The sequence below is a fragment of the Lathyrus oleraceus genome, chromosome 5, assembly GCF_024323335.1.
Source record: "Lathyrus oleraceus cultivar Zhongwan6 chromosome 5, CAAS_Psat_ZW6_1.0, whole genome shotgun sequence".
In the NCBI taxonomy this organism is placed as follows: domain Eukaryota; kingdom Viridiplantae; phylum Streptophyta; class Magnoliopsida; order Fabales; family Fabaceae; genus Lathyrus; species Lathyrus oleraceus.
In genome coordinates this window covers 242,628,696-242,638,252 of record NC_066583.1, presented here as the reverse complement: position 1 = coordinate 242,638,252, position 9,557 = coordinate 242,628,696, and the positions used below count along the sequence as shown (strand labels likewise).

General features: G+C 35.0%; 1 protein-coding gene across 5 annotated transcripts; it reads left to right on the top strand.

The window, feature by feature from the left end:
- The first annotated feature begins 2,904 nt into the window (after positions 1-2,904).
- Positions 2,905-8,939, top strand: LOC127083451 (uncharacterized). 5 transcript variants are annotated; one of them, XM_051023765.1, is made up of 10 exons: positions 2,905-3,015; positions 3,605-3,732; positions 4,322-4,463; positions 4,551-4,823; positions 4,908-5,055; positions 5,614-6,597; positions 6,742-6,980; positions 7,075-7,148; positions 8,058-8,157; positions 8,588-8,939. In XM_051023765.1, exons 2-10 carry the CDS (start codon positions 3,677-3,679, stop codon positions 8,609-8,611), a joined length of 2,040 nt encoding a protein of 679 aa, XP_050879722.1. In that variant the 5' UTR covers positions 2,905-3,015; positions 3,605-3,676; the 3' UTR covers positions 8,612-8,939. The 5 variants fall into 5 exon arrangements, with proteins under 5 accessions (XP_050879722.1, XP_050879723.1, XP_050879721.1 ...); XM_051023764.1 differs by lacking the exon at positions 2,905-3,015 and adding an exon at positions 3,060-3,439; XM_051023763.1 differs by lacking the exon at positions 2,905-3,015 and adding an exon at positions 3,060-3,517.
- Positions 8,940-9,557: the final 618 nt, after the last annotated feature.

Sequence of the window (9,557 nt, the reverse complement as noted above, 5' to 3'; positions counted from 1 at the left end):
ACAGAGATACAATATTCACACATAAAATTAAAACAATCAAACAATATTAAAGAAAAATAAATGGTAGTTATGATGACGTCCTTAGGGGGCATATCTCCTGAATATTTAGCCTTCAGTCTCCTCAGAGGTTAGGGATGAGATGTCCTCGTCTTTGTGTAATTTCTGTGGTGTCAGCTGAGCTAGCCTCGTACCTTCGACCCTTTTGTTCTTAATCTCTTCATCAGCTTCGCCGACGAGGCATTTGTTCGACAGACTAGCCTCAAAAGTGGCATTGAGCCAGAGTTGCAATAGCCAGAAAGGGCCAGAAAGGAGAAGGTTCCCTTTGTCCCCAAATTATTCAATTTAGCAACTCTATCGCTCAATGATTCATAAAGACTTACCAAAATCATCTCACTTAGATAGATAGCATGCCTAATGTGTAGTTGATTCGCCAAAGTGAGATATTTCTTGGCATCTTGCAAGGATTTCGAACAGAAAACGGAATGGGACAACCACAAGGCCAAAAAAGCTATATGCTCCACGCCGGAGACGGTGTCAGTATCTTTATCGTGATAATGAGCAATATGCGTCGAATATGCTGCTTTGGTGGTCGAAAAGGCTATGGTGTCCACAACATCAATGTCGGGATCATAGGTGTGTCCGGTAGGTTTTAGCCCTGTGATAACAGCCATGTCGAAAAGGGTCGGCGTGGCCATACCACAAGGAAGGTGGAAAGTATAGTGTGTATTGTCCCAGAAGTACAATGAAGAAATCAACATAGGGGTGTTGTACTCTAAATCTAGCTTTGACGGCATGATAAGGTCATAAATGCCTATGTTTTTCCAGTCCCGAGCCTTAGCTTTCTCTACTTTTTTTAACTAGTCTAGATAATCAGTGGGATCTTTAAAGGTGGGGGTAGCACGAAAATCTCTGAAGCCATTATTCATAAACCTTAAATTTATAACATCACCAGCCTTAGGGTTTTCAGTGGTGGTTATTTCAGTTCTAGGGTTTTTTGCTTGCCCCATAGGCTTGCATTTGTGATAAAAAGGAAAAAAAACTCTTTAAGCTTACTAGAATCAACATCTAAATCAGTTAGGGGTCCAGATAATGCATGATCCTTTCCAGAAACAGAGACGGGAATGAGTACTTGAGAAGCGTAAATTTTGCGTTGTTCTTCTGTTTTGGGCTCTGGTATGTATTTTCGGTTATCAACCGCGAGTGGAGCAGACAACGTAGTGAACGGAGGAAGCTCTGAGATCTTCTTCGAAGCTTTTGTCTTGGTGGCGATGGTTTTGATGGATACACCTGTTTCTTTAAGGGCTTTGCTTGAAGTTGCCATTTTTAGAGATTGAAAGAAATCTGAGTTTTAGTTGAAGATTGTTTGGAGAAAGAAAGGCTAGAGTGTTTGGAAATTCAGAAAGCGTAAAAATGTGAAATGGGTAAGTTTGTGGGTTTTATAGGCGTGCTTGGAAGAGAAAACGCTTCAAATCAACATTAATGGTTGACAAGTTAGTGAGACACGTGTCTTCCTAGAGCAGTGTGATGGAGATGTCAATTAATGCTTCAGCCCATGATTTCCCAGAGTTTAGGAAACGTGATGAGTGAAAAGATTCGGTTGTGGGCTGAAAAGACGTGGTTAGGAAAAATATAATGATGACACTGACGTCACCAGACAAATGGAGAAACTGGAAAGTTTTGTAACATTGGAACACTTGGCACAATGTCAGAGTTCTTAAGGCGTCGAAAAAAGGTCTCAAAAAATGTCTTTTTCTCTCATATGTCGAAAATAACATTTTTTGGGGGAAATTTGTTAGTTCATAATTTCGACGCCCATTAAGAATTACCAAAAAAGGAAATCATGTATATATATGTTTTCGATCAGGAGGTGATATTCGACCAGATGGAGGTGTTTCGACTGGATAAGGGTAATAAGAGTCAGCATGCAATTGAGACTTCAAAAATATCTCTTAAAGCGGTTGAAGATGGTTTTCAATTAGAGGTTCAAAATTAAAATAAAGGAGAGAATTTTGCTCTTATATGAAATTGTTGAAAGTACACGTGGAGCATAATGGATAGTTACATTCATGCAAGGCTCCATGTGTCTCGACGTGATTGAAGGGCCGTCAAAAATAGTTATTTTGATCCAGTATAAATAAAGGGTCTTAGTGTTAGGATAGTGTGTCAAAGTGTGTACAAAATCTGTAAATTTACCAAGTACTCGTATGAAGAAGAATCGTAAATCACAAAATGTACGTTTGTTTACACCATTGTTAGTTACTTTAAAACAATACAAATTTATCTTTACTTTTCTTCCAGAAATAGATTTCTTTACTTCTTCATTTCAAACACTCTTCTTTTACTTCATCATTTACCGTCTTAAGATTTTTTTGCTTTAAACATTTGCTTTTGCTAGTTGGTCATTATCATAAGTCCTTTACAATTTCTCTATTCATATTAGCCTTTTTATAAGTTTTTAAACACTAGTTCTACGCGTACTGTCGAAGTGTTCTTTATTACCAAAACTCATTTTCAAAACAATTAGCACATGTCCTAGGATCAATCTGATCGATCCTGCGAGTAATCAAATTTAAAAATTTAGAAGATCAGCGGTTGTTTACCAATTTTCAAGATAAATAGTAAGAAGTTGTGTGAAATATAGAGATGCGAGGGTGATATTTATAGAAGAAGCAAATCATGCATGCGCCAGAGTACTGGACTTCACACACATACAAGCATGCGCCAATGCATGTGGCGCATATACACATGCATGCGGCAATGCATATGGCGCCTACATGCATTGGTTTTGCATGCATGCGTCAAAGCTAATGACGCCTCCTCTCTATTTTAATTATTTTTTTTAAAACGGGATATTTATAAATTTAAATTGAAATCAATGGTTATTTAAAAAAAATATCATAAAAAATTCTCGGAGAATCCACATTTTAATAAATCGCGTGCCACGGCCTCTACATACTCGCTATTATCCAAATTCATGCTCCCGCGTTGAATGCTTCGCTCCTTCCCCTTTTTGAGGTTTGTTATTTCTTTCCTTTCCTTTTTCTTTGTGTTTTAGAAAAGAAAATTCTACTCTTTTTTCTTTTGTTCGATTGCATCACCACATATTACCATTTGCCCTTGCACCACCGTCTCATTTTTGTCCTCATTTATTTCCCCTGTTTCTATTTTAAAGATTTTTAACAACACACATACACACCAAAAATCGAAAAAATAATAATTAAAGAAAAAACGAACGTGTTCCTGAGTTCAACCACTTTCTCTCTCTTGTTTCTCCCTCATTTTCTTTCTCTCTCTTCTGAAACGAATTGAAATTGGCACAATCGCCAACAGAAATTCGCTGACACGCTTTGAAACCTATCTGTGCTACGCATTTATGAACTCTTATCTCCCTCTTTAATTCCTTCTCCTCTGCTATCTGTTATGAAGTTACTCTGTGGCGGTTGTTCTTTCATCCTCTTCTCACTCATCATCACATTTCATTCTTCATTTTTCTTGAATTTCAATTTCAATCTCTCAGGTCTTCTGTCTAATGCTTCGTTCAAGAATTCCGTGAATCAATGAATGCATTGTAAAGAGTGACTCTGTTTTTCGGATTTTGAAACAGGTGCTAGTGGAAAATTTGTTCAAGGTTTTGGTGATACTAACAAAGGCTTTCAAGGCGTTGTTGTTTCTCTAGATGGAGAAATGTGACGATGAACGCTGCATTTTTCCTCTTACGGGTTTGCAAATTAGGTATGTTTTCATGATTATGCATGTATAGGTGCCTTTGAATTCTTGATCGTGTGTTGAGGAAATGCTGTTGTGAAATTGAAGATGGAATTGATGTGAATTTAATTTTGACTTTAATTTATTTATTTGTTTTTTTGGTTATAATTATAGGGTTCGATTTTGTTGGATCATGCATTTATTTCTTTTTTTATGTGAAATCTTTTGTCATCTAAAATTGAAATGAGCTTTGTTTCATTCATGAGCCTGGTGCTGCGTTCTATGTTTTCTTATAAAAAATATTTGATCATAGGCAATTTACTGTTTTATGTTTTTCAAGATTCAATGAAACTTGCATCGTTCTTTTGGAATTGGAAAGGTTAGCTGGTATGATGCTATTGATTCTTTTAAATGTACAATGATATTGCTTTCAGTTATAGGGATTTAAGAATTCAACAAAGTTTTCTGTTATTGTAACCAAAAATGTTTATGTTGTTGCTGTTGGTGGTTATCTACTACTGTGTTTACATGGATTAATAATACTAAGTTAGCAGTGTTATTTGTGTTTCTGTTTTTCTCATACTGATCCAATTCATCTATGTGATGTATTTTGCAGAGACTTGCAATCTTATTTTGCAGATCTTAGTCTTTTCCTCGCAAATGATAGTAAAAAAATGTATATTTTTGTTGACAATAGACCATGGTTGAGAGACCTTGGTTCACGGGGAGCACACTTTTGGCAATTGATGGTTACCAAGGTTGATAAACACACCCCAATCATTTGAAGTAATTTTCTTTTAGGTTTTGTCCTGGAATACAAGTTAATTGTTTTTGTTTATCTGCAGTCGAGGTTGTCTCCTTTTGCATACAGCAAAAATCGAAGAGAAAAAAAAGAAGGAAAGGAGGTTTCTTCTCAACCAAGCACAAGTAAACCAAAGAACTTGTTCTCAGTGATTGAAGCAGTAGCGTCATCAAGAAAGAGAGTGTTGCTGCCTGTAAAACACATAAAGAATTCTTTGCAACTGAGCAGTGAACTACATAGAACTCTACATGGCTTTATTGTATTTGAAGTTGCATGGAACAATGTTCGTGGTATCAACTACTTTAATGAGCTCCAGGTGTTACAATCTCTCTGGCAAGCTTGTTATTTTTTCAGTTTGTTGTCTGTACTATTGTTTATTGATTTTTCTTTTATTTTTCAGACTGATACATCACTGGCTATAGAAGCTAAACTTATGAAAAGATGGGAATTTGACAATATTGCTCAAGCTGCAAGCTGTATGTCTTCATGGTTCTCAGGAACACTTTCTGAACAGCTACTTTTGAAAGGGCGCCTGGAGTCTGCCTCAGGTGGTAACAGGGATTCCTATCATTGCTTTCATGTCAATGTACATATTACATCTAAATTTAGGATAGTCTTTGTAAGAAGCATCTAGCTGTCTGTAGCTTTCACATTTCCCGTGAGAGCAGACATATACATATGTACTGAGTGATACAGACATCTATCTCAATGCACACACACATCTCATAAAATTTCTATATATGGTTTAATTAGTTATAAGCTTGGGTGGAAATGGCCCATGCTTAGTGAGAGACATTTCTGTATTTTTAATGTTACATAGAGTAGAAGCTAAAGGGACTGGACTCTGGAGGCATCTTGTCCCCACTTAATCCCTCTCTATCCATCCAATTTTCCTTAACCTTTCTTTGGGTGGGGGTGAGGGTTGAGTTGGAACAATCAGAATTATACTCAAGAAGCTTAGTTTATTATTTTATTCTTTTTCCAAACATGACCCCTGACTATAGAGTTTATTGTATCTTACATGATCGATACTAGAGTCTGCATTGTTTTTTAGTTCTGTACTAACACGGATTTTCAATAAACATTTCTTTGTGAAATTTTGACAGGGGAAATATTTTATGATGCTAGTGAAATTTTGACAGGGGAAATATTTTATGATGCTAGTGAAATTCTTCCTGAGAATGTATCTGTTGATGATGATGACGATAACATTTGCAATGGTACCATAACTTTTGAAGATAGTTTGGATACCACAACAGGAGCATATTCTGATGACGCCAAAGCGACAACTGACATGCTGCACACACCTCCTCCTTCTGGGCCTAATAAGAGAAGAAGATTATCGCCTTTTAGTGCTGAAGTGGATGTTGATAGCTATTCAGCAGCTGAAATTAATAACTCGTTGAATTGTTCTCCGAGGTCTGCATCTGTTTCTGAGGATGGGGTTGAAACCACTCAGTATAGTGATGCTCTACTGTTATTTAGGTTTAATGATCACGACCTCCCATTCAAATTAAGGGATGTTATTGTATCTGATCTGCGATTGCTTACTTTGTTAGAGGCTGGTCTTCCATCTTGGGTGATCTTCCTTCAATCATATCCAGTGTTATGCAATCTTTATCGTCCTTGGATGTGCCCGCTAGTTAGACTGTTATATGTTATAATGTCATTTGTCACTGTCCTCATTGGATTCTATGATTTATACAAAAATGTTCCAGTTCTCAAGGCAACTGCATCTCGTATATGTGGGCCTCTTTTTGATTGGATTGAAACTTGGGAGATGGTTTCAAGGGTCAAATACTTAGGGACAATGCTGTTTCTACATAACTTCCAGAAGGCTGTTAGGTGGTGTCTCGCCTTAACACATACTACACGGTCCTTTTTTTCAGTTCTTATTCAACCTCTTATAGAGTCAATTGTGGAGATTTTTGGATTTCTTCTCCCAAGCTTAAATATTTTGTTTGAACTATTAGAAAGCATATTTTCTGTCATTTGGTTTGGGATTGAGACTTCTTGCAATCTAGTGGGAGATGTGGTGGAGCTACTCTTTTTGCCACTGTGGTTTATCCTCACTGTTGTTTGGAGGATTGGTAGGTCATCATGTGTTTTGGACTACTAGTGCTGCCTGTTATTTTTTAAATTTGTCATTGCTTTTAACAACATAGCATATAATTTTCATCTGAGATACGATCTATACTAATTACCTGCATGTTCTTTTCTTCAATGTACTGCAGCTACTTGTGTCTTATATCCTCTATTTCGGATTCTCTGGGAATTTCTATATGCTCCTGTTCGTCTAGTCGTGGCACTGTTCAGTTTTCTGGCTGTAATATGCACACGCATTTTTAATATACTTGGAGAGACATGGAAGTTTCTTGGTAGCATAATCCAATTTGCTTCGTCCTCTGAAGCCACAGTCAGCAGTTATGAAGTTTCCATGTGGCGCTCTCTTTGGAATGATCTTTTTTCACAGGTTGTAAGATGGCCTATCAATAGTTTTTGGATGTATGTAATTTCATCAAAGACGGTTATCCTGATTGGCGGACTTCTTATACTTTCTTTTTCAGATTTTCCGAGCTCTCAAAAGCATAGTATATGGGCTTGTTGCCTTTTTCGCAGCCTGCAACAGGCATCGACTAAGGTATATTTTTATTCTATTCCTACATTGTCAAAGAATTTATCGATCATGTTGTTTGCATTTTTCTACTATAGCTTAAAAGACTGTTATTTAAAACTCATTGAGCAATTGCACTGACGGATAAATTTAATCATAAAGTCAATATTATATTTAAGGGTAACATTGACATGAGACATTCAATATTAGAGTGATGTGTACTTCTTTAATTGAATTTCAAGGGAACACTTGTCATTTTTGGTAGAATAGCAAAATTAATATTGGAAGTGAAGTCATTCATTGCTTTAGATGTAAGGAATTTGTTAAATAAGCCACAGGGTTCATCTAAGTGAGAATTGAAAAATCCAAATCTATACACACAGGTACCAAAATTTCTAAATTTAAAATAGTATTATAATGGCTTTATCATTTTTAGTAGAATAGGGGAATTTAGTATTGGAAGTGAAGCCTGTCATTGCTTTAGATGTAACTGTAAGGAATTTGGTAAATATGGCACGCGGTTCATCTAAGTGAGAACTGAGAAATCCAAATCTATATAGACACTACCAAAATTTCTAAATTAAAAATAGTATTATGATGGCTTTACCATTGTATTGACAATGTATTATGGCAATATATTTATGAAAATATATTTTAAGAGTAGCTTAAGAGATTGATTCTGACTAGGAAACTCCATAATCCACGTGTTAGTAGATTGAGCCTTGCGTGGCTCACAAAAATTGATGTTAGAAGGGGCCTTGAACTTTCAAACGATTTAGCTAGTTGGAAAATAGGATGTCTCTGTTCAATGAACGAGTTAGGGATTGGTAAAAAGTAACACAATGATAGACTTAAAGTTAACTTACAATTAATTTCCATTTGTGAAAAGGCTGAATAAATATTTGTCGCTAACTTTAATTTGGCGTTGTCATGCAGTATCTATAATCATGTACAGGAGTTTATCCAAAGATTATATGGTCGGTGCCAAAGATCACATCAATCAGATAATAGAAAAATTTGTTTGACAGTGGATCTGGTGAGAACTGTTAAATTGAGTAGAATGTTGTTTGTTGTGGAAAGTCTTATTCTAATTCTTATATAATAATCTTTTCTTTTTAATTTTTTAGAATCCCTGTTCCATGTTGACGTGGTATTTAGTTTTGAAAGAAGAAAAATGATAAATAAGCTGGAGCAAAACTCTCCACTGATTTAAAATGGAATTGTTTAAAAATACACAACAAATCAAAATTGATTCTGGAGCATGTAGTTGCTTCTAATAGTTACAGCATTGCTACATGTTACTTTCTGTTAAATAAATTAGATTAAGTCTATTTTTTACTGCTTCTATTTTGCAAATATATTTGATGACATTCTTGAGTTGTGCTGCTTTGTATGGAAATAAGCTATCAATGAAGACATTAATTGATCCTCAAGGTCACTTATATAATATTGACTTGAATTTCCAGGCAGAAGAAAAGAAGAAAGTTTAGCTCTATCTATCAAGATACTACTCTCGCTTTCGCAAAAACCAGTTTGACAATCCTGACATCAACCAACTGCACAGAAACATGGTGTTCAGGCGTTTAGGCATCCGGTTGTACAGCTGCTTCTTCTGCAATCCTGATACGATTACATACAAAGAGTCTGAGATATTCGTTTGCTCGGTGACAATTACATAGTCTAAGTTATCATATGTATATATGCATAGAAAACATGTAAAGCAACTAATTCCTTCAATGTATATTCAACATATCAATTTTGCATAGTTGATAACCACGCAGTATATAAATTTCTAAGTAGCATTGTGCCCGTGTTTTATCTAGAAGTGAGCAACTGCATAATAATGCCATGAATTTTAACTTATTGTTATATCCTAGGAATAAATTCAATCCTCTGGCCCTATTTAACATGGGATCTCTTATTTTAAAAACAATTAAAATAAAATATTACTACAGGCTTTAAGTAGTACTCCCTCCGTTTTTTATTATAAGTCGTTTTTGACTTTTCACACGTATTAAGAAATGTAATAATTGTGGTATAAAAATGAGAAATTATGAAAGATTTTACAAAATTATCCTTCATTAATGATATTGGAAAGATAAATTGATATAATTGAAAGGAGATAAAATAATAAATATTTAAGGGTATAATAGGAAACATAACATTAATGATTCATTGGTTTTATAAAACGACTTATATTGTGGTACAAAATATTTTTCCAAAGCGACTTATAATAAAAAACGGAGGTAGTATTTGCTAACATTTCTTAATTATATCACATATTCTTACAATATGTAATGAATACTTAAAACAAATATAAAGTAAATACTCTCTTCTAAGATAAACTTGTAAAGTTATATAAACTGTCATCAATTTTAATATAATTAACTTTTTAAAATTCTTGTGTTTTATTAAAAGGGTTGTAATAAAATTGTC

Excerpts from the sequence above, each read along its gene's own strand:
- LOC127083451 (XM_051023765.1), top strand. The coding sequence starts at position 3,677 with ATGGAGAAATGTGACGATGAACGCTGCATTTTTCCTCTTACGGGTTTG. Across the intron at positions 6,598-6,741 it reads CACTGTTGTTTGGAGGATTG|CTACTTGTGTCTTATATCCT; the intron begins GTAGGTCATCAT and ends AATGTACTGCAG. Across the intron at positions 6,981-7,074 it reads GGAATGATCTTTTTTCACAG|ATTTTCCGAGCTCTCAAAAG; the intron begins GTTGTAAGATGG and ends TTTCTTTTTCAG.